Source organism: Musa acuminata, chromosome BXJ1-8 (genome assembly GCF_036884655.1).
Source record: "Musa acuminata AAA Group cultivar baxijiao chromosome BXJ1-8, Cavendish_Baxijiao_AAA, whole genome shotgun sequence".
In the NCBI taxonomy this organism is placed as follows: Eukaryota; Viridiplantae; Streptophyta; class Magnoliopsida; order Zingiberales; family Musaceae; genus Musa; species Musa acuminata.
This window is the reverse complement of record NC_088334.1, coordinates 1,390,790-1,413,851: the sequence shown is the minus strand read 5'-3', so window position 1 is coordinate 1,413,851 and position 23,062 is coordinate 1,390,790. Positions and strand designations below refer to the sequence as shown.

At 42.8% G+C, this 23,062-nt stretch overlaps 5 protein-coding genes across 5 annotated transcripts; 2 read left to right on the top strand and 3 right to left on the bottom strand.

Moving 5' to 3' along the window:
- The first annotated feature begins 1,124 nt into the window (after positions 1 to 1,124).
- On the top strand, positions 1,125 to 3,317 carry LOC103994093 (L-ascorbate oxidase homolog). Its single transcript, XM_009414383.3, has 3 exons — positions 1,125 to 1,507; positions 1,588 to 2,685; positions 2,775 to 3,317. Exons 1-3 carry the CDS (start codon positions 1,266 to 1,268, stop codon positions 3,070 to 3,072), a joined length of 1,638 nt encoding a protein of 545 aa, XP_009412658.2. The 5' UTR covers positions 1,125 to 1,265; the 3' UTR covers positions 3,073 to 3,317.
- Positions 3,318 to 6,999: 3,682 nt separating this feature from the next.
- Positions 7,000 to 7,774, bottom strand: LOC135588894 (probable calcium-binding protein CML32). Its single transcript, XM_065081236.1, has one exon. The coding sequence runs from the start codon at positions 7,743 to 7,745 to the stop codon at positions 7,173 to 7,175; it is 573 nt and encodes a 190-aa protein (XP_064937308.1). The 5' UTR covers positions 7,746 to 7,774; the 3' UTR covers positions 7,000 to 7,172.
- Positions 7,775 to 8,681: 907 nt separating this feature from the next.
- Positions 8,682 to 16,972, bottom strand: LOC135588858 (uncharacterized). The gene is made up of 12 exons (XM_065081208.1): positions 16,815 to 16,972; positions 15,461 to 15,962; positions 15,101 to 15,182; positions 14,390 to 14,470; positions 10,872 to 11,439; positions 10,699 to 10,775; positions 10,366 to 10,534; positions 10,143 to 10,231; positions 9,855 to 10,019; positions 9,614 to 9,694; positions 9,211 to 9,314; positions 8,682 to 8,790 (listed from the first exon to the last, which is right to left on the bottom strand). Exons 1-12 carry the CDS (start codon positions 16,822 to 16,824, stop codon positions 8,682 to 8,684), a joined length of 2,037 nt encoding a protein of 678 aa, XP_064937280.1. The 5' UTR covers positions 16,825 to 16,972.
- Positions 16,973 to 17,268: 296 nt separating this feature from the next.
- Positions 17,269 to 20,216, bottom strand: LOC135680526 (nucleoporin alm1-like). Its single transcript, XM_065194502.1, has 3 exons — positions 19,773 to 20,216; positions 19,094 to 19,228; positions 17,269 to 18,990 (listed from the first exon to the last, which is right to left on the bottom strand). The coding sequence occupies exons 1-3, from the start codon at positions 20,157 to 20,159 to the stop codon at positions 17,410 to 17,412; spliced, it is 2,103 nt and encodes a 700-aa protein (XP_065050574.1). The 5' UTR covers positions 20,160 to 20,216; the 3' UTR covers positions 17,269 to 17,409.
- Positions 20,217 to 21,441: 1,225 nt separating this feature from the next.
- On the top strand, positions 21,442 to 21,819 carry LOC135588857 (uncharacterized). The gene has a single exon (XM_065081207.1). The coding sequence runs from the start codon at positions 21,442 to 21,444 to the stop codon at positions 21,817 to 21,819; it is 378 nt and encodes a 125-aa protein (XP_064937279.1).
- Positions 21,820 to 23,062: the final 1,243 nt, after the last annotated feature.

Here is a 23,062-nt window from a genome sequence, read left to right as displayed (position 1 = left end):
TGCATTCGGAAGTCATATATAAAGTATATGTTGACAAGATAATGATATATATAACGACGATGATGATGATGATGATAACAACAACAACAATAATAATTATAATAATTATTGTTATTATTATTGGATCAATCATGATGAGAATAGTAATTATGACAAGACTCGACTAACGTCAATCGACGCCTCACGCCTCGATCGACGCGATTGCACTCGATCAAACGAACCGGAACACCAGCCGAGGTGCATTAATGCATACTCAGACTCGGTTCTTCATGCCACGTCAATGCCCATATCAAACGCTATCAGCCTGCCTCCTGCAGGCGGGCACATCAAATAACAGTAAGCTTCCCTATAAATATCCTCTCGTTCATCAGAAAGAAGGGAGGAGGAACAGACACAAAACACTTCTCCATTTGAAAACCCCTCAACATCTGCTAACTTGATCGTCGGAGGGGTCGAGTCGAGCATCCCTACTTGACCTTTGTGCAAGTGCGAAGCCAAAGGACCCCGCGAGGCGAGCGGGCGAGGAGTTCCTGCCCGGAGGAAGCGGCTACACCGTCCCGATCGGACGCCGCACCCAACCACCCCAGTGGGCTCGAGGGACGCCCCACGGAGATCCCCGTCGTCCGAACCCGAACTGAGTCGTGTAGGCCATGAGGCCATGGCTCAAAGTTGTTTACACCAACAAACCGAATAGTCTTTCTTCCGGATCCATGGGCGTTCAGATCCGACATGCGTGGATGGAGCATTCTAATGCGGATCGGGTTTGCAGATCTGACATGCATCGAGCCTTCCAATCCGGATCGGGTTTGCGGATGGAGGCCGTGAAGTCATCCTACCAAGTCAACGGCAGCCTCAGGGGAAGTCGCACACGGAGCGAACGCGGGCAATCTATAACTAGTTGGTCCGAAACATCGCATGGAATCCGTCTCCGGGAGCTCCCCGGCCTTCACGTTCTCTCCTCGCTTCCTCCTCCTGCGCTCGTAGAACAGGAACAGTTCGAGTGGCAGCACGCGATGCCCGGAGGAAGTTGCGAGCGAAGAAGACGCAACCTCTCCTTCTCTTTATAAAGGCCTCCCGGCCGAAGACAATACAGAACACGAAAGCCAAACCTCCCCGCACCCCCCGTGCCTCCTCGTCTTCCGCCCTCTCACCAAATGGACTGGTGAAGGTCTCGTCCCTCGTTGAGATCGAGCAACAAGTTGCTCACTTGCAGAACAGAGAGAAAGAGAGGGTGGGAGATCGAGTAATAATAAGCAGGAAGGACGATGTCGAGCATTGCGCTCTTCGTGTTCCTCTCACTTCTTGGCCTGTCCTCGGTTGGCGCCGAAGACCCGTACCTCTTCTTTACGTGGAACGTCACCTACGGCACTATCAGCCCTCTCGGCGTCCCTCAACAGGGCATCCTCATCAATGGCCAGTTCCCCGGACCCAACATCAACTCCACCACCAACAACAATATCGTCCTTAATGTCTTCAACAACCTGGATGAGCCCTTCCTCTTGACATGGTTTGTCCCCTGTTCTCGTGCATGTCTAATCTCGATCGGTAGTCTCGATAAGCAGTTCACGTTCGTCACTATCTGCGCAGGAACGGAATCCAGCAGAGGAAGAACTCGTGGCAGGAGGGCATGCCGGGAACCAACTGCCCCATCCCTCCCGGCAAGAACTTTACCTACCACTTCCAAGTGAAGGACCAGATCGGGAGCTTCTTCTACTTCCCCTCGATGGGCATGCACCGGGCCGCCGGGGCCTTCGGCGGCCTCCGTATCAACAGTCGCCTCCTCATCCCTGTGCCCTTCGCCGACCCTGCGGACGATTACACGGTCCTCATCAGCGACTGGTACACCAAGAGCCACAAGGTCCTAGCTGGGCTTCTCGACGCCGGCCGCAGCATCGGCAACCCTGCCGGGGTCCTCATCAATGGACTCACCGGCAAGGACAATGCGCCGCTCTTCACCATGGAGGCCGGGAAGACGTACCGTTACCGCATCTGCAACGTCGGCCTGAAGGTGTCCCTCAACTTCCGGATTCAGTCTCACCTGATGAAGCTGGTGGAGATGGACGGATCGCACACCGTGCAGAACGACTACGAGTCCCTGGACGTCCACGTCGGGCAGTGCCTCTCCGTGCTCGTCACGGCCAACCAGGAGGCCAAGGACTACTACATGGTCGCCTCCACGCGCTTCACCAAGTACTCGCTATCCGCCACCGGCATCATCCGTTACGCCGGCTCCGTCGTCCCACCGTCGCCCGAGCTGCCGAAGGCACCCGTCGGCTGGGCCTGGTCGTTCAACCAGTGGCGGTCGTTACGATGGAACCTCACGGCCAGCGCCGCCCGGCCCAACCCCCAGGGCTCCTACCACTACGGAGGCATCAACATCACCCGAACCATTAGGCTCGCCAGCTCCGTGGGGCTCGTCAACGGCAAGCGCCGCTTCGCTCTTAACGGCGTGTCGCATGTGGACACCCCCACCCCGCTCAAGCTTGCCGAGTACTACGGCATCGCCGACAAGGTGTTCAAGTACGACAGCATCAGCGACGATCCACCGGAAACCAACGCCCCCATCACGGTCGCACCGAACGTCTTGAACGCCACCTACAGGGACTACATCGAGATCATCCTCGAGAACCCCGAGAGGAGCATCCAGTGCTACCATTTGGACGGCTACTCCTTCTTCGCCGTCGGGTAAACCAATCCTACCTTCCACACCGAAGCTTGTTCTCTTACGGCCAAGTGGCAGCCAATGAACTCGGTGCATGGCGTGTCGCCTGCAGGATGGGGCACGGGAAGTGGACGCCGGCGAGCCGGAGGACCTACAACCTGCTGGACGCAGTGAGCCGGCACACAATTCAGGTGTACCCGAGGTCGTGGTCGGCGATCATGCTTACGTTCGACAACGCCGGGATGTGGAGCTTGCGGTCCGAGATGTGGGAGAGGCACTACCTGGGTCAGCAGCTCTACGTCAGCGTGGTGTCTCCAGCGAGGTCCCTGAGGGATGAGTACAACATGCCCGACAACGCGCTGCTCTGCGGCGACGTCGCCAGCCTCCCGAAGCCGCCATCGTACGTCTAATGTGTGATAAGGGCCCGGAATAACCTCGTATACATATGTAATATGTAATGATGTACAGCAATCCAAGCAAGAGGCAGGGGGGGGGCGATGAATGATGAAGCAAAACACCCGAGAGATCGAATGTCTGCTCCTACTGCTGTTGCTGCCTTTTCTAATGCTACATCAGCAGCAGGACTCCTGTATTGTTCTCAGGTTCTGATATATAAGTGGATTGCTATTTTACCAAAGGATCTTGATTCTTTTTACCGATGGTATTTCTCAGAAAATGATAGCTTTGCCAGCAGATGATGTTCAAGAGTGGTGTTGCCTATTCATAAGAATTTTTCGCAAACTGGTCTTCATGTCAAATAGTAATGCTTCTACCCTTTAGTATAAAAAAATATGATATCTAATAAAAGATCATGATAAAAATAAATATCAAATAGAATGATATTTTTGTATTCCTTACCTCCTCAATCAGTTTATGATTTAAAAATTAATCATAGATTTAAATAATTGATTTGATTAAATAATTTGAGCACATGATTGAGAGAAATTTTTTTTTTCAAAATCTATATAAATATTCATTAACTTTATAAATAAAATAATTGTTTTTATCAATAAGTTCTTCTATTTTACATGGTATCATATCTCTAATGCTTTAAGCAAGAAAGATTTTTTTTTCGGATAAAGAAGTTATTATTTGTACTCTCAACTCCGTAAGAGTCATATAAATAACTAGCGTTAGTAATTCATGTATGTGACTCATCGATGTCATTTAAAGAATTATATGATAAGTTGTTTAATTATGAAATATATTTAAAACAAGAAGGGAGAATGATAAGATCAACTATCATAACTTAATTTAGTAAAAAAAAAAAGAACTTCAACAAGAGACTGAACAATATACCATTTGGACAAATGAGTAACACATAAAGCTATCATCCTTCGTAATCCTATAATCATGCCGACAATCTCAATCAAATAATCTAGAAAATAACTTCAACTATAAGTATCAATAGCTTTGACATCCCAACAATAGCAATCAACATAAAGTCATGACTACTACTGCACCCAATTGGCTTCATGATTATTAATCTGGATCCAAACCTACTACTGCACCCAATTGGCTTCAATCAAACATCATGACTACATTGACGACTTATCGAAACAATTGAATTGTTGACTATCGTATTTCTTATTATATCACTTTTGACTTGTAAAACTTATATATCCATAATGACTATAAAAGTAATGAATACATCATCATTGGTGATGATAATAGAATCCCTATTACTCACATTGGTTCCATATTATTTAATTCATATACCAATATTTTTACACTAAATGTTATTTTATATGCACATCATATTAAAAGAAATCTTGTTTTTATTTCTCAATTCTGTAAATAAAATAATACCTCTATTGGGTTCTATCCTGACTCATTTCTAATTAAGGATTTAAGCACAAAAACATCCTTGGTCCAAGGTCGAAATAAATATAATATCTACAAGTAATTGTTGGTTTCATAAATCACTCAACCAATCGCTCTTACCTCAATTGCTGCTAATATCGACGTGTGACATCATCCTTTATTCAACAATAATTACTTTCTCACTACTTTTTTTCAACTTTCAAATCAAGTATAATTGTAACTATCTTTTGGAGCATCTTTCATGCTCCAAACTATTTGAAATTATATTCATTAATGTCTAAGGCTTTACCCCAACTACCTCCTTTAATAATTTTATATTTTATATTATTTTATAAGTTAACTTACTAAATATACATAGTTATACCTTCTAAAACATAAATTTGAAGTTATCATAGTCTTTACTCATTTTAGAAAGATGATCGAGAACTTCTTCCGATCTATCAATAAAATAGTTTACCCTAATAGAGAAAGTGAATACCAAGCTCTAACAATTTATCTCTTATTCGATGGTATATAATATCACAAGTCATCACTCACACGTACTTCAACTAGTTAGCTCTACCAAATCAAAGCATCAACATTTAGTTGAAACTAATGTCACCCTTTTATACCAAGTCTTCATACCACTAACCTTTTGATCAACAATATTTAAGACTACAATCTATCTCATTAATTATATGCTAACCCTAATTGTACAACACTACTCACTATTAGAAAAACTATTTCACAAAATCTTAAACCTTCAAAAACTTAAAGTATTTGGTTGTTTATATTATCTCTAGTTGTACTCCTATTACTTACACAAGTTAATATCAAGATTCAAACTTTGTATCTTCATTAGATACTTTCTTGACTATAATGCTTTTCGTGCTATAATCCTTATTTTGCATCACATCATATTATTTTTGTTGAGTCGAAGTTTACTGAACCCATGACCATCACCCAAGTTTAAAAATCTCTACACTTGCACAAAGCCATGTGTGAAAAATATGATGCTCTACTTCATAATGTCATATAAATTATTATATTATTTCATTACACACAAAATATCATCGAGTGTAAGTGGATCTTTTGAATTAAGCAGAATCTAGATTGATCTATTGCTAGATACAAAGCATATCTAGTAGCTAAAGGGTTTCACCAACAACCAAATATTTCACAAGAATATTCAATCCAATTATAAAATCAATAATAATCTGACTCATCCAAGAGACCCTAACCGAAGATATCTTTATGCAGCAACCTCTTGGCTTCATCCACTATCAGATTCAAGCCATGCTTATAAACTATGAAGAACTATTTATAGACTTCACTAAACTCAAAGAGCTTAGTATATTGAAATTAGCTCATTTTTTACATTAGTTGCTTTGTCAAATCTAAATCTGACACCTCCTTATTTTTATAATAACAAAAGAGAATAACTATATATCTACTAGCTTATATGAATGATATTGTCATCATAGGTAATAATCTCATTGAGATCAAGAATTTTTTAATCAATTAACATATCGAGCATTAAAGATCTATCAACCTTACACTATTTTTTGGGAGTGGAAACAACGTTCATATCTTCTAATTTTTTTTTCTATCTAAAAATAAGTACACATAAGATCTATTATTAAATATGAATATGAAGTCGCTATCATACTCTTTACTACTAATTCACTTAAATTATATGATGTCAATCGTATGACATATCTCACACAATACCGACTAGTACTTAGCTCATTACACTATTTATTTTTCATACGTCTAAATATTTTATTTGTAGTCAATAAATAATCATAATTTATGCATCGTCTCTCTATTAAGTATTAGTCTGCACTAAAATGCATCTTACATTATCTCAAAGGAACTCTTAATTATGAATTTCATCTTTATAAACACTCGTCATTTCATCTATATGTTTTTGATGATGCTAATTAGCCCAACAACACTTATGATAGAATTTCTATATCAACCTATATTATCTACCTTGAAATAAATCTAATTAATTGAAGTTCTAAAAAATATAATACAGTCACAAGATCCATCATTGAAGCTGAATAATATGTCATCGCCACCACCGTTGTAGAACTCAACTGGATCACCAATCTACTATATAAACTTGGCATCACCTTTAAATCCACTCCTGTAATATATTATAATAATATCGATACCACTTATCTATGTGTCAATCAAATATTTCATACATGTAAAAAATATATTATCATCAACTTTCATTTTATTAAAGATCAAATAGTTAGATATTAACTATACGTTTCTTTTAACTTTAGACCAAACTAAAAGTCTCCGTCACAAAGCCCCTCGCTGATATTTCAATTGCATCGTATACAGACCTCAATCAAAAAACTCACTCCTCTTAGATCCATAAGTTCTATTCTACATTCCTCTCCCCGGCAAAACAATGGGACTCTAATCCTCACCTCACTTAGACCCTACTTTTATTCTGACGTTGATTCGGAATAATAATATTAACTCGAACTTAGATATTTGTTAAGTCTATAAAGACGATGGATGAATTAGGAACATTAATATTAGGAGGTTTACAGATCTACGACATCAGACCTCATCATTGCCGTTGGATTCTAATCCAATGGTCTTGATGCGAGAGGAGAGCTTACTTATCAATTACAAAGAAGAATAAAAACGGAGGGAGGAGAAGAGGTGCATCATGGGCCGTTGGTCAGGCGCCCCGGACGGTGATGCCCTGCATCATATGCTTGAACTCCCCGAAATCCACCCGGCCGTCGGAATTCTGATCGACGGAGCAGATCATCTCTTGCACCCGCACGATGCTCCGCCCCTCCGCCAGCCCCAGCTTGACGAGCACAGCCTGCAGCTCCGACGCGGAGATGAAGCCGTCCCCGTCCTCGTCGAACACCCGAAACGCCTCCCTCATGTCCTCCTCTCCCTCCCCATGCGTCTCGCCGATGGCGTCGGAGGCGCCGAAGAGGGAGTCGCCGAGGTCGCGGTGGAGGGCCTCGAACTCCTCGAAAGCGAGGCCGGCGCGGCCTGGCGGGATGTAGGCGGCGACGGTGGGCCGGAGCTCGTCGGGGCTGGTGCCGAGGCCGAGGCGATCGAGGGCGAGTGCCAGCTCCTCGACGGTGATCTCCCCGTCGCCGTTGTGGTCGAAGAGGTCGAAGACGCGGCGGAGGCGAAGGGCGTTGAGGCTCTCGGAACGAAGCCGGAAGGACGCCGACGGCCGGCCGAGGGTCTGCGTCGGCTGGCGGATGTCAGCTTTGGCCCCTTTCTCCATGGCTACTTCGCGGAAGATTACGGTGGGAAGAGTCTTGGCGGTGATAATGGCGACGGATCACTATAAATAGAACGAAAACCACGGAAATGCCGCCAGTGGTGGCGGCGGCAGGAAACAGGAATTAGCTATTCGGTTGAATTTTCTTTTGCTCTTTTAATCGATTAATTAAGGCTTTAAAATGGATTACATGTAACACGATGCTGGTAATTCTTTCTCCACGGAGAAAAAATGGCTTCGTAGTTAAGCATCGTTTTTCTTCCTTCTTCAGTGTGGGTGTTTGACCAAGCAATCCAACATCGGCGGCTTGCCTAACATTTTGACATTTGACTATTTCTACCCCAATTCTTCTAGAGACGACAATTTCTTCCCCAACTCTTTCTAGAAACTAACTATATCTGCGTGTGGTTGACGGGCCGTTGGCATCCTTCATTAAGCATGCGGATGGATGTCCAAATGGTTGTTTACAATTGCTGCTTACAGTGTGCATCATGTATTGTTTAATTCCTTCAGGAATTACCATTTGTAAGTTCAAAATTATATATATATATATATATATATATAATTTATCTAAAATTATAAAAAAAAATAAAAAATATTTATATTCATGAATAACTAAGTATCATTTAAGATGGTACAAATATATGCTTAAAAAAGTTAGGAAGATAATAGAATAGATAAGATGATTAATGTTAGTAATACGAATTGAGAAACATCTAAAAAAAACTTAATAAAAAATATAGATAAAATTTAAATCCTCAAAATATAATTACATGATGATAAAAAAAGCCGTATATATATATATATATATATATATATATATATATATATATATATATATGCCGTCGAGCTGATCTTTCTCCTACCCTTGTAAAATTCTCTGCAGTTGGCACATATACACCCATTACAATGATATGGGTAGCTTGTCGAGGTTCAGAGTTAGAACAGCTGATAGAGCAAGCTTGTGGAGCCATCCGCGTACGACCGGAGGGCTGCCGGTCGTCTAATCTGTGCCCTGCAAATGGGGCACGTTCGTTCTCTCTCGAACCTGAAATAAAAAGTGTGACATCAAGTCAACATCCATTACTTGTACATAGCACTTGTTCGAAAGAGAGAGAGAGAGAGAGAGATAGAAGGCCATAGATTTGTTGAAGACAAGCATAATTCGTAAGTACGTACATCTCTACCTCATGAAGCATTTGTACGGGATAATAGTGATAGAAGATAAGATTTTCTTAACTATACGAGAAAATTTCTCTATTCTGTTGAGGAAAATCCTCTATTCTGTTAGGGAAATCCTTCCTCCTAATTTGTATAAATAAGAGAGGGAACATGTTAATAGATTCAAGCTAAAGCTATTTCATTTCTATAATAAAGCTTCTTCAATTATTTCTATCAAATAGCATTTCTATCAAATAGCATGGTAAGAAAGGTGATCGATCATAGGACGTAGTAGAGGTATTATTACCATTGAGAGATGCAGTCTTCGCAGAATACGTGTTCGCAGTGAAGCACGACGGGAGCACGCATTCTGTCGAGGCAAATGGCACAAAGATCACCGGCTTCGTTTACCTGCGTAAGTTCCAGGATATGTAAATGCATTGTTGCTCTATGCAAAACCAGGCATGCAGATAGAAACGGAGGAAAGTCCAATCGCAAGAGTTTGTATGTATGTATGTATCTCTTCCCAGTCAAGTAAGCTATCGATCCAAATCCAACAGCTAATTATGTGTCTTATGGTCATGCCGGAATCGATGTCTCCATATGAGAACAACAAGAACCAATTCGTGGTAATGAAGCATTTGGAAAAGAACGAATCGCAAATACACAAACAGCACTTTCAGATGGTTGAGACAAGTTAAGATTATTACCTGTTCGGTTGTCGCATACGATCCCCCATCATCTCCTTCGCTTCTTGATAGTGCCTTCAACGCAGCAAAGACTAGCTGAACCTGAAATCATCGACTTGATCGTATGAAACAAGGCCTGAGCCTCAGAATAAAGGTAACATAAGCTAGCTTGCCAGGATTTGCACCACCCTAAGTTGCATCAGTGAGACCAGAAAGCTCACCCTGTGAGCTCTTCCCACAAACAAAGAGAAGAAGAACGTACTTTCTCTGAAGCCGATGTCAGCTTGAAGAGGAGGTAGAGCCCAGCGATGAGGTATGAAAAGCTGATTCCATGGTCCTTGTCCAGGAAGAACCGATACCAAACGGGAGATGGCAACCAAAACCGATACAGCAGTAGGAAGTATTCGACGACCGTCAATATCTTCCCCTGGTGAAGAAGAGAAAAGCGACCGTCAGTATTCTTTCTCTATGGGGTAGCCGACGGTATTTTCTGCAGACACTATTCGTACAATACTCGATGACGGGTGATGAAGCAAGCCACATTACCTACCTGCATACGATGATCGTTGCTTCTACTGCTTGTGTAACGCATCAAGACCATACACTTCACAGCCATAGCAACTTGGCGCACCATCGTGTCTAAAAGGTGAACACCAAGAGAAGTCAACCCCCGCCCACTATAAGCCCTTATCCCTACTTCCTACATCCCATAAGCACATTGATGAAAGCCATGACGACATAATGGAGGAGGAGGAGGAGAAGGAGGAGGGTACCATTGACCAGGATGATGAACAAGGCACGCCAAAAGGCCAGAGTTCCTTTTGGGGAAATCATGACCAGCGGGTATAGAAGATCATCGTTCCTGTGCCACCAGTACACTCCGTATACATGAATTATGAAGGCCAGCGTGATCCCAGCAAGCACGTATACTTTTCGCCCCCCCTGCACACAACAGTTCCTCATGTATGGGTTCGACCTTCGAATGTCGAGTTTCTTATTCTTAACGTAAAGCATTTCATGAGCTTATTGTTAATGCATTGATATGACCTAAATAGATCGAATACTCTTGAGGGGCGTCCCAAGCAAAACACATTAGAATAGCAAACCTCTAAAGCAGTTTGTGCCCTCACAATGTCATTGGATTTGACCATCACCGCAGCGATCCAGATTGGGCCGAAGAGATCTGTCAGGTCCCATGCAAAACACAACATTAGATAGAGAACGAGGAAAAGCTTTTGTTGGTCTGATGGTTCAGACTGTCAAAAGCAACCACACATACCTCGAAAATGTTGTCTGATGAAGACTATCAAAAGCAACAGCGAGAATGGCAGCACGCGTTCGATCCACCTCGCTAAATCCTGTACCTCGGATCTCTGGATTAGTATGTTCATAAAATTATCTGCTGTGTCATTGAGCTCACCCTCGGTGCTCATGCTACCAGAGGACGAGGCAGACGTCGGCATAGAGGAAGATGACAAAGCCGCCTGTCGAGCCACACCATCACTTCCCGACGAAGAACCAACCATCGGGCTCGAAACACCATCAGAACTTCGCGAACCCGCGCTCCGCCCGTCCGGAGAGTCCGACCAGACCATCCCTATCGAGTGGCCATCGCCGCTGCTCGTAGAGGTGGTGGACTCATCGATCCTGCCGGAATAATGGCCTCGTAGCTGACCTCTGACGGAGCTATCGCTCTCCGAACGGCCCGGCCTCGCCAACGAGGCTCCCAGGCGCTCCAGAGTGGCCGAAAGCGGCGACTCGATGAAACGGGCGGGCGGGAAGACAAGGCGGTACCTGCTCGAGGTGGAGGCCTCGCTTCCGTTGCCATCAGAGCTTTCACGGGAGCTCTGCATTCCCGGAACCCAAAATCGGACCCCGAAGATCCTCAACAGGCGACGGCGACCTCGAAGAAATCGGGGTTCCGATGAACCCGGACGGGATTTCGGGTGACGCTAACCTCGATCTAGCGCGACGGGGGGAGGACAGAGATCTTCATAGGACGACGACGACGACGACGAAGTAGAAGAAGGGAGTCGGTGATGTCATGTCCTGATATGATTGATTGAAACCGCACATTTGGAGTTCATGAATCGATAATGAGAATTGGAGGTTGGTTTTATTATGATTCATAAAATAAATAAATACATCTCATACTTAAAAGATTTTTCTTAAATCATTTACGTTCTTCCTTCCATATACATAAAATCCAAAAATGATCGATGAATGCTCAACTCGAAAAATAATGAAATGGCCAAACGAGAAGGGGAAGAAAAATTTAATGAATGGTAAATAATAATGTGTTGAATAAATAATTACCATATATATATATATATATATATATATATATAATAATAATAATAATAATATTATTATTATTATTATTATAGAGAAAATGGCGAATATATGATATCAAAATAAACTTATCAAACACTAATATGTCGCACATAACATACGCATTATTAAGTAATGCACCGATAAAATATGATTTTTATTTCCAAACGAAGTAATAAGTAATGAAAAATCAAAGGAAGGTTGTGCATCTCTACTTGTTTATCTTTCCTTTTGTTTCTCTTTCTTTTTCTTCCTCCTTATTATTTTATCCTTTTGCCATTTAATCCTTCGATATTTGTAATTACATTTACATCTCTAATTAGTCCAAATATGTTTTCTCCTTGATCCAATGCTCTCCCATGCCTTGTCTAACCTCAATCCAGGATGTCCTTGATGATTTAAATCATGTTGTGATTCGAAACATAATAAAATAAACACAAATGTCCTGTAAAAAGAGGAAAAAAAAGGAAAAGAAATGAATGATAGCACATAACAATTTGTTGAATAAGTAAATATAATATGAAAATTTAAGTATATTATACATGAACATAGATAGTATCAACAAAAATTAAAAAAGGGACTATAAATTTATGAATTATTTAATAATATTTTAAATATATAATACTGTCCGATATGGTACAGAGCGAATGTATGTACTGGTTCGTCGATTAACTATATAGTACATGAACCAATCTATTTCGGATAGTACGCACGTCGTAAATGTAGGTATATCGACTAGCATACCTATGTATAGTTTGATACGATTAAAACTCGAGCGTAATCGATTGATAAAGGTCCAAAACAATCTTATCGTTATGGGTTGAAAATTATTGATTTATCGACATAATATGTCGTGTGAGCAATTTGGGTCTAACAAATATTTCGTAAGATCAAGAACCTCAATCTCATTATTTATTTTGGTGATAAAAAAAGATATATATAAATGATATTATTTTGCTCTAATCTTAAAGTTTAGATACCCAATCTAACATTTCAACTTGCTTCTTTATAAGTCATTCAAAATCAACTAACTTCTTTCTAAAAAGCAACAAAGTAATTCCATGATGGATTTCAATAAAAAAAAAAATTCAACTCTTCATCTTTACAACCTAAAATGTTTATTAATTTACAATATATATATATATATATATATATTATTCTTATTTAAATATAATTATATTACCAAGAAATTATGAGAAAACCATTAAATTAGGATTTTTTTTCTAATCAAAGACTAATATAGTCGATTAGCACAAGACAATATTCTTTGATATAATCATATATCATCATGAGCCAATGTTCTTTAATATAATTATACATCATCATCAATAATGATTAAGTTCAAACTCTCGAAATAACTCAACTCCCTTCGGATGAGGGAGAGGAATCATGCTACAAGACGCAGTATTATCTCTTATCTAGTATTGCTGGAAGATATTGGAGACGCATCTCTTTATTCAACTCCCTCAATAAATAATGGAGAGGAATTATGCTACACGATGGAATAGTATATCTGATTGTCTATGGTTTATTAATTCTCATAGAAAATCACCCGACTAATCCTATCGATACATAGATATAATAACGTCCATAACTAACATGATAGTATATATATTATTATTTATAATATTATCATAAATACATTATGCGATCTTATGGGATATCAATTTTTGTGTAAGATTTTTTCAAAGAAATAGAATCGATAGAGATAGAGGAACAAGAAACAATTCACAGCTACTCCATTTTCCTTATTTTTCTCCTCCTCTTCTTTTTTTTTTCCCTCTTTATCGCTCTTGATAAAAATTGACCTTCTAAATAGGAATTCTTACCAAAAGTTTTTTTTTTTCTTTCTCCTCCTCCTATTACTTTTCCTTTCCTTTTGTTTTTTTCTCTTTATCCCTCTCGATAAACATTCACTTTTTACATATGAATTCTTGCTGAAAATGCTATTATTATTACTTTTTATTATTATTTAAGTCTTTTGAGTAATAATACATACACTGTCCTATTTACCGACGCCGCCGATGAGGAGGAGGAGGATGTACACATCGGTTAGGAAAAGGCGGTGGAAGATTTTATCGCTTTACATTTAATCCTTGGAAAATTTAATTCATGTATGTCTTCTGTCCCATCGCAGAAATCGTTTCATGATCAACGTAGAATCCCCCATTTATACGGAACATAGAAACCAACGATTGAGATTGTGACAAACAGAATACCGTCTTTAGCTTTATCTAAGATAGATTTCGATCACAGCAAAACTCCAATAATTTACTTAATAGGCACGGAAACCCAAGTTGAACTGTCTTTGAATAACAGATACAAGAAGTGATCGATGTCAGTGAGAACATAATAATAAACCAGCTGAACGAAGAAACATACTCTCCATATAGACCTATTCTCTCACGCAAGCATCCTTCATATTAAGCACACACAGTATATAAGCTAAGAGGCGCTGACAATCTAAGAAGCTTCTGCAGCTGCTGCAGGAGGTAAGAAAGCTCTTCCAGGTTGCCGGCGAGCAAGCGGCCCATGCCATCCGAGTAGCTGCACCACCAGAGATCAATGCAAACATTATTTCGGATAAAACATATCATGAATAAATTTTGCCCAACGTACAAAAATCTTTCTCCAATATTATGCAAGTCCAAAGGAGAATGGCATGTTCAAAGGTAACACACAAAATTATACAAATGTCCAGCCAGTGTTATCAATTGTCAAAATGGGTTTGATGTCCAACAGATGTCAGACCACCCAGCCAGCCAACTTTTGCCGATTCAGATGAAAGTTGTGAAAGTTGCAAACCGCCTTTGTTGACTCAGGCCAACTCACTAGAGAATCAATCTTGAACCCACTTTCAACAAGGACCAAACAAAAACCAGCCTGAAGCCTCAGTCCAAGATACACAAGGACATTAGGAGAAATTGATTTCTGCTCGATAGTTAACTATACCTTAAGCAATTATACTTCATATTTCATATGGTCGTGGAGGAACGACAAATGCATGAGACAAATAAGTTTGGCAAATGAGTTATATAGACAAACAACACAAAATGTGATTGGTGTGTCAGATGGCATGTCTGACCATAGAGAACTACAAATGACGATAATGTTACAAAGGTCACAGGAGCCAATGCAGTCTAGCTATTGCCAGCTAATCTGAGAAATGCAACATACCTTGGCATTGACACCATCTGAGCCGATTCTGTTCTCAGTCTTCAACTTCATATAGTCGGCTCGGGTAAATTTAGTAAAGCCCCTGATATGTACTTGTATGTCAGAATCCATGAAAGCATATGTTGCATAGGAGTTCAAAGAATAGGAAATGAGAAACAAAGTCCTAAAGTAAATGTCACATATAATGAAAATTCCAACACTCAGACCTAGATCTATGCATTTCAATACCAAGTGATCCCAATAGAAAAAATTAGTTTTGCTTGTCGAATACCTACAGTCTGACATTGGGTCTGAAAAATGTTATAGAGCATAGATGCATTAGTTTGCATAGTAATTTTAACTGAGCAGTTTCCAACATACCACTTTCCACTGACAATTATCTTCTGACGGCCAGGGAACTTGAATTTGGCACGCCGTAAGGCTTCTTGTGCATTGTTGCTATTGTTATCCTTGCAACGAACAGACAGAAGAACCTGACCAATGTTCACTCTGGCACATGTTCCTTGTGGTTTCCCAAAGGCACCTCTCATCCCGGTCTGAAGCCTATCAGCTCCAGCACAGGAAAGCATCTTATTAATACGCAGAACATGGAATGGATGCACCCTGACTCTCAAGTGGAAAGCATCCTTCCCAGCAAACTTTGTCATATACTTGTTGCACGCAATGCGTGCAGCTTCAAGAGCCTCACTAGATACATTCTCCTTCTCCCAGCTAACCAGGTGAACACAGAAGGGAAACTCGTCAACTCCTTTCTTCTTCATTCCAACATCATAGATCCTGATCTTAGGGTCCGGAACACCACGGCAGTATCTTGACTTTGGATATGGCTTATTCTTAATCTGACGATAACATCGTGCAGGACCTGTATGGACAACCATCAAAGCAAATCATATTACAACCCAAGTAAGAAAAATCTCAAAAAAAAAAAAAGTTGTATTTCTGAAGGAACATAGGTATAACAATTAGATACTTAAGCTCTCCGTACCAACAAGTCTACATATGGTAAATATGACAACCGATTTCTTTGATAAAAACCATTCATCTATAGAATTGTCATTGCAAGTTCAAATGTTTGTCTCTATAATTAAAAAGAAGCTCGACTCAAAAAACAAATACACTAATTATACCTTTTTTGCTATTTTGATCTCTGCAACCTATAAAATGACAACAAGCATGGTCCGTAAAATATGATGTTCAAAATCAATGATTTAGGTCAACCCTAGGAAAGCACATGCTTTCATCAAAATGTAAAATTTGTGATTCCATCAAGACAATAAGAAACTTGGAATCTATGATCCATTCCACCGATTTTTCTTGACAGGCCACGATCTATTAAGGCGGAAAATAACAAATAGACTACGATCCTACACGAAAATTGAAACGAACGAAACATTTAGCAAGAAATATGCGCAATGTTATACAACAGCCATAATCAAATCTAAATTAAAAGCTAATACGAAAAAAAGGATAAGAAACGATCATAATCATCATAAAAAGAAGGAGCATCTACAAGTAGAATGGATGGAAACCACAAACATGGGAATACAATAAATTAACATGTTAGAACCAATAAAATCGATTCAACTACCCTTAAGCAAATCCCAAATAGCGCATTCCATCTACTTCGATTCACTTGGATCGAAGCAGCATGAAGCAACGTTCGACAAAATCGACCCCGAAATAGAGACTAGAAGGAAGAAAAAGATGGACTTACGTCTCCCCATTGTCGCGCCGGAGGACAGGAAGCAATCACAAGAAACCCTTGAGCACCGAAATGAAGGCCTCTCTACCTCTATATATATACACACACACCCAACCGGAGAGGTCCGAACGCGGAAACCCTAGACACGAGAACCGTGGCCGAAAGGCCGCCTCAATTGATGGCCGGCTTAGTTGGGCCGCTTCGATCCCGCATGGCTGGTAGCCTGGTCTAGAGGCGGTCCGGTTTGAACCGGGCAGTCAAATCGTTGACCCGAGATGGCGTACACGGTTCTCCGACGGGTCCGTTGCTTCGCCATTGGGATTCAGACGTGTGTGCATGCGTCACCCCCACGTGGCGAATCACGTGTTTCAGATACAGCTCGATGATGGTCGTCGCGTGGGGCCCTTCTGGTCCTTCTCTCACCCTTTCATATCGGCATCGGAAGTCAACGCTTCGCAAGCCGAGAAATTTCAACGGGAGTAGCAGACAGAAATGCGTTATTACAAGTTCTAAACGAAGCTTGACTTTGCGACCGAGGCAAAGACTCTGCAGCAAAGTTTGACTCAACGATCAACAGCGGAGAGAACATGAACACTCTTCGAATATGTTACATCTTCTGCTTTAGGACATGACGCAGCTGAATCTTTTGGCTCCCCATCCTTGCCTCCATCAGCTTTGCCTTTAAACTGTGCCTCTGATTGCTTCGTGGCCGTTCGGTGCACCCTTTTGCCGGACTCGAACCAGCTCCTCCCGGTCCGATACCGGGAGACAAAGTGTCATCGGAGACCTTATTACCATTTGACAGCCTTCCGGTTGTGCGCTCGATCGAGAGTTTCTCGCATACCTCGTCATGGTACGAGGCTAGACTTCCATTAGACAACCTGCCTGGTTTCACCTCATCCGATGTTCTCAAGAGGTCGTCAACGAGATCGCGCGCTGACGATCTCCAAAGCTTGCACATCGAAGATGCCATCATCTTTCTTGATTTTGCATTTGCAGAGGAGACTTCAATGGTTTCTTCTTGGTTTACCTTGTCTTGTCTGTTCTCCTTCGACTCTGTTTCGCTCACCGAAGCATAGCTTTCTTTGCAGCAATCATCGACGGATGGTTCGATCCCAACATGCGAGTTGCTCGAACCTCGCTCCTCGGCGTGACTCACTTTCTCCCGGTCACTATCATCTTCTACATCATCCTTGCTATCTACCGACTCATGTGCGTTCTGCTCCGGGGGATGCTCCAGAAAGGCATCTGTCTCTGGACTCGCGGTGTCATGGCTTTCAGGGCTACGACCAGAGCAAGGTTCGATGTCTCTCTCATGGGATTCTTGTTTTGGTTGGAGTTCTTCGAAGACAGCATGGATGTCTTCCGAAGCAGGTGGCGGCTGGTAAGAGAATTCTTCCATCCCTTCAGTATTTGCCAGGTCCACTTGTTCTTTAAGCAGCTCTGCCTCTCGCACTGATGCAAAGTCGGAGTGAGCAGCTGCGCTCGTAGACAAAAATGCTTCCAACTCCGCTCGCAGTTCCCTCAGCTGTGAATATTTCTCCTCGAGAATCAGCTTTGCCTCGATTAACTTCATCTGAACCCTTTCCTCGCGCCATACCTCTGCCATCTGCATCATCTTCTTGTCGTCTTCAGCTTCTTCTCGTATCTTCAATGCTTCCATCTTCAGCGTTCCGATCTCAGCTTTGTCTTCCCCGATCTCCTTCGCAAGCTCATCACAGACCTCCTCGAAAAGCTCGCGAGCTCGGCGTTCTTTCTCACGGTCACGCAGGAGCTGCTTCGCGGTTAGTTTGGCTTCAGCAAGCTCATCGATCAGCCTGGCACGAACGATCTCTGCTTTTTGTCGCTTTTTCCTCTCTCTGTGGAGATCAGCCTTCGTCGCCTCGATCATAGCCCGGACCTTCTCGTGCTCCCTGCTTCGCCATGACGCTTTCTCCTCGGCAACCCTTTTCAAGAATCGATCCAGCTCTTTCTTTGCTGACCTCCGTTCGGTCTCGAGTTCAATGATGCGGGCACGAGCTCTTTCGAGCTCGGTCCGAAGGGAATTAACGAGTGTATCTGTGTTCAATTCCTGAGCTTCAAGAAGCTTCAGTTGACCATAGAACCGGAAGACCTCCTCCGATGTCATCGAGCTCTCAGGATCCCATTTAGTTGCATTCTCCGTTACAGAATTGGGAAATCCAGAGAGCTGTTTTACATGGATGACACAAACAAAATTCATTATCTCCGGAAAAAACAAGAAACCGAGAGAAGGGTTAGGAATTCGACCAGTCTAAAGAACGAAGATATACCTTAAGAACATTGCCATATCTGGGACTTAGAACTGAGACTGGACCGACAGATCCATTCTTTTTATTCTTATTAGCATGCAGGTCAGCGCCATGGGGATTACAAAGCAGCCGATCTCGTTGATGCTGAGGAACAGACTGCACAGTCAAAAAGAGAGAAGCAGAACAGAGAACATCAAACATTTTTCAAGCATGCGAAGTGCAGTATAACATGTTGAAGATTAAAAGCAAACACACTGTTAATGGACCTGCACCTTTCAACCTTCAATCAAATTCATGGCCAAGCCAACTTTACGACCTAGACTCTTGGAAGCTAATGTGCATCGAGTCATTTCCTAAAAGCTTAAGCTTTTTGGATCTATGTTAACCTGATCAAAGTGTTTGTCATCGAATCATTGCAGATTTGACGAAAATAGCAAGAATCCAAGAACAAATTGGTACACGAAAGACCCCCCAACCCCTTCAAGCATCAAGAATGGTAGCAAACCCTTTTCTTCTCCGTCTGAGGGGATCCTGAAAAGATGCTAAAGATCGGAGGTTTTTGAACGGAATGAGCAAGAAAAAGAAAAGGGTAGACTTTTGAGACAAGTAATATGGCATCAATATGTGAGCCTCTACCAAGAATCAAGCCACCTTCCACTGCAGAAAAAGGAGCTCTAGTGGAATCTTGATCCTGCCATACCTCGAGACCAGGAGGAGGTCGTCGGCTGCCATTGCCATCACGCAGAGGCTGCAGGTGCCAGATTCCAGCCACGAGCTTCCTCGCCGACATGCGCGGAGGCCCAGCTCCGGGGCGGACATCGCCGACCTCGTTGACGGGCTTCGGCGGGGGGGGTTCCTTTAACTTCCACCGAAGAAATGGGGTGCCGGGGCCACTCCTCCTCCCGCCGGCTGCGGTGCCGCCCTTTCTTAGGCGAGTCCGGACAGCGGCGCCGGGGAACGCGGGGTTGCGGACGCGGCAGCCGGGGTAGGGCTTCCGTGCCTGGCGAAGACCAGAATCGGGTGGCGACGGCAGGGCTTTGCTAGTCAGACTCCTCGGGAGGCCGTCGGCAGCGGCGGAGGTCGGCATCGTCACAAGCACGTCACTCCGATCGCATCAGACAGAGAGAGAGAGAGAGAGAGCAGAGTGATTTGGCGATGCGACGGCGCTGTTGGAAACGCCTATCCAAATATACACATGAATTCTTGGAGCGAAATTACTCGATTGCCCAAATTGCCAATAAAATTAGAAAATTGCATTATAAATGCTAAAATTGCTCCCAAATGTCTAATTGTAAATATGTCACATAAATTAAATATGACATGTCCATCAACATCGTATCCTAAGAAATATTTGGTCATTATTCGAGCTTAAAGATACGTTGATGGATTTCGATATCATCTACCACAAAAAATATGAGTATCGAGTGTGGAAGGCCACACTACGATAGAGGGATATTTATGGAATTAGATAGATCTCCCCGTTCATGTGTACGTGTCGGGCTGGAATTCGCAGGGACAGCTGTTTGCTGTAGCGGGTGGAGGGTCGGGTTTAAAATGGCGTCGGGGGAGCGGGAAAAGGAATCCGAGGTGGAGGCAGGTGCGTGGCCACGTCGTCACGTGCCACCGAGCTACGCGACGTCATGCGCGCGGGACCCACGTTCCGCCGAGAAACGTACGCACGATACACACCTGATTTAGTTGTTGCCCGAGAGGACCATGGTGAACCCTAAGATAGGTCCCACTGTCGGCCCAATAGGAAGGCAGGGTGAGTCGTGCGTGATTTATCTGCGTGGGTTGTCGCGTCAATGGTACTGGAGAACTCCAAAATAGGAGGGATATTTCGTACCAACGTCGGCATGGTCAACCGCATCCTGTTTGCTTGGAGGAGTTATGGTCAAGGGAGTTGATTTCAAGAGGCCAATTACTTGGCATTAAACACGTTAACAATGTGTTGTTTCATTGCTAGGCATCCATCGAATACGTACCGTCAAGGTTCGTTCTCTACCAAGGTGAATTCAAACTTCCACCAGGAGAAATCAACGTAACTTGTGTTTTGATTCCATGCATTCACAACACGATCGAGATTTCCCGTCAACCTCCAGCAGCCTCCGGTCCATATCCAACGGCGGCCAAACTCACCGCAAAAGTTGAAGGGGTTAATATACCCACGTTGGTCGTCATGGAGGCTATGAGCAGTTGTGACTCTTTCTTCTTCTCGGTCTGAGATCGATCTTATCCGAGAAAGCTTCAATTCTTCCCCTCCTATATAGTACTTGACATGCAACGCGATGGACACTGCACGGAGAGAAACCGAAGAGTAGTTAGAACCGAGCGAACTGAGCAAACGAAGAAGAAGAAGAAGAAGAAAGATGGGGAATTGCCTTAACCACCAACCTGGAATGACATGGGTCGACGAGGAGGGTTGGGACACGATGGGTTCCGGCAGTCCTCGGCGCGACGATCGAGTGGCGAAGACGGCATTAGAGAAGCTCAGACAAAAGTCATTACTGAGACGGGAGAATGGAGGTGCATCATCTTCCCTGGTTAAGATCAAGATCACGAAGAAGCAGTGGGAGGAACTGATGTCCCGAGCTGACATGCAGGGAGTGGATGTCCACCGAGTGCTAAGCCGTATCATGGGCAGAAGTCGATCATATGTCGAGGGCCGAGGACGGCAATGGAGACCGAGCCTGCGGAGTATACCGGAAGATGCCGAGTCCGAGGTCAACAACATTGGTTCCAGATAAAACTTCATCACCATGCAAATATATGTATAGACACATTATTCTTTCTCGTTCAAGTTTCTTTTCTTCTTCTTCTTCTTCTTCTTCTTCTTCTTTTTTTGGCAACAAGAAAGGTCTGTCGATGTTGTTCATTAGCAGCTTTTGTATATCTAATGCTGCCATGCATTTTGTTTCTTCACCTAAAAGAAAAAAACATACTTACTGCATCTCATGAGCTTGAGCTGCGTACTAAGAAAATTTCTGTGGAAGGATGTGACTAGGCTTTGGAAGATGACAAGAGATGATGAGCAAATAAGATGAAGTAAAATAATCCATAAACACTCAAAACCACAAGAAACTCATGCATGAGCAAAATGGGTACAGAAGATATTGGGTCTCGTCGCTGTCCATCAATGAATGGTATGTATAAACCCACGAAGTAAAAGTGGAAGAAACAAAAGTAGTACAGATTCGAGGACTGGAAGCACAGGAACCTGCAGGGGGCATGCGAAGAAGCATGCGAAGAGAGCAGGAGGCGGCTACGTTTCCCACGAACGACCGACGGGACTTCATGGCAAAATCAACACTGTGATAAATATAAATTATCACAAGAAATTAATGATCCTACAAGATTTTTAATATAAATATAAATTAATGATCCTACACGATAGCTTTCCGTTATCTCTCTCTCGCGCGCGCGCATGAAGAAGGCGGCCATACGAGTAATAAATAGGGAGGAGAAAGACCAAGTCAGGGCCCCACCATGGATTTGCCCGCATAGGATAAGGGAGGGGGAGTGTTGTTCCGAATAAGAAGAATCTTATCGAAAAGAGTAGGACAAGTGTGGAGCGATAAGAGCATCAGCAGGAGGTTGACTCACCCCACAGACAGACAGACAGCCCGAATCACAGGACTTGTCGTCCTCCGGAATCGCAGTGAATACAAAATCAAGAGTAAATTGGTCATATTTGTCAATTCCATCAACGCGTCAGGAAAATAAATTCTATCGATGTAGACTCATCTGAACATGGAGGATGAATGATAATAGCTTTAGAGAGAGAACAAATGGAAGAAACCTGGAAATGATATGACACCCAACGGTGAAAGATGTATCCGCCTGATAGGGTGCGCAAACTCGGACGTATCCCGAGGAGAACCAGCGACCAACAAGAAAGGTTGACAACTACCGGACGCCGTCATCCACCGTCGCTGAATGAAATCGGAGCACTGCACTCCCGAGAGGGCTTCCGATCGGGGGATGGACGTG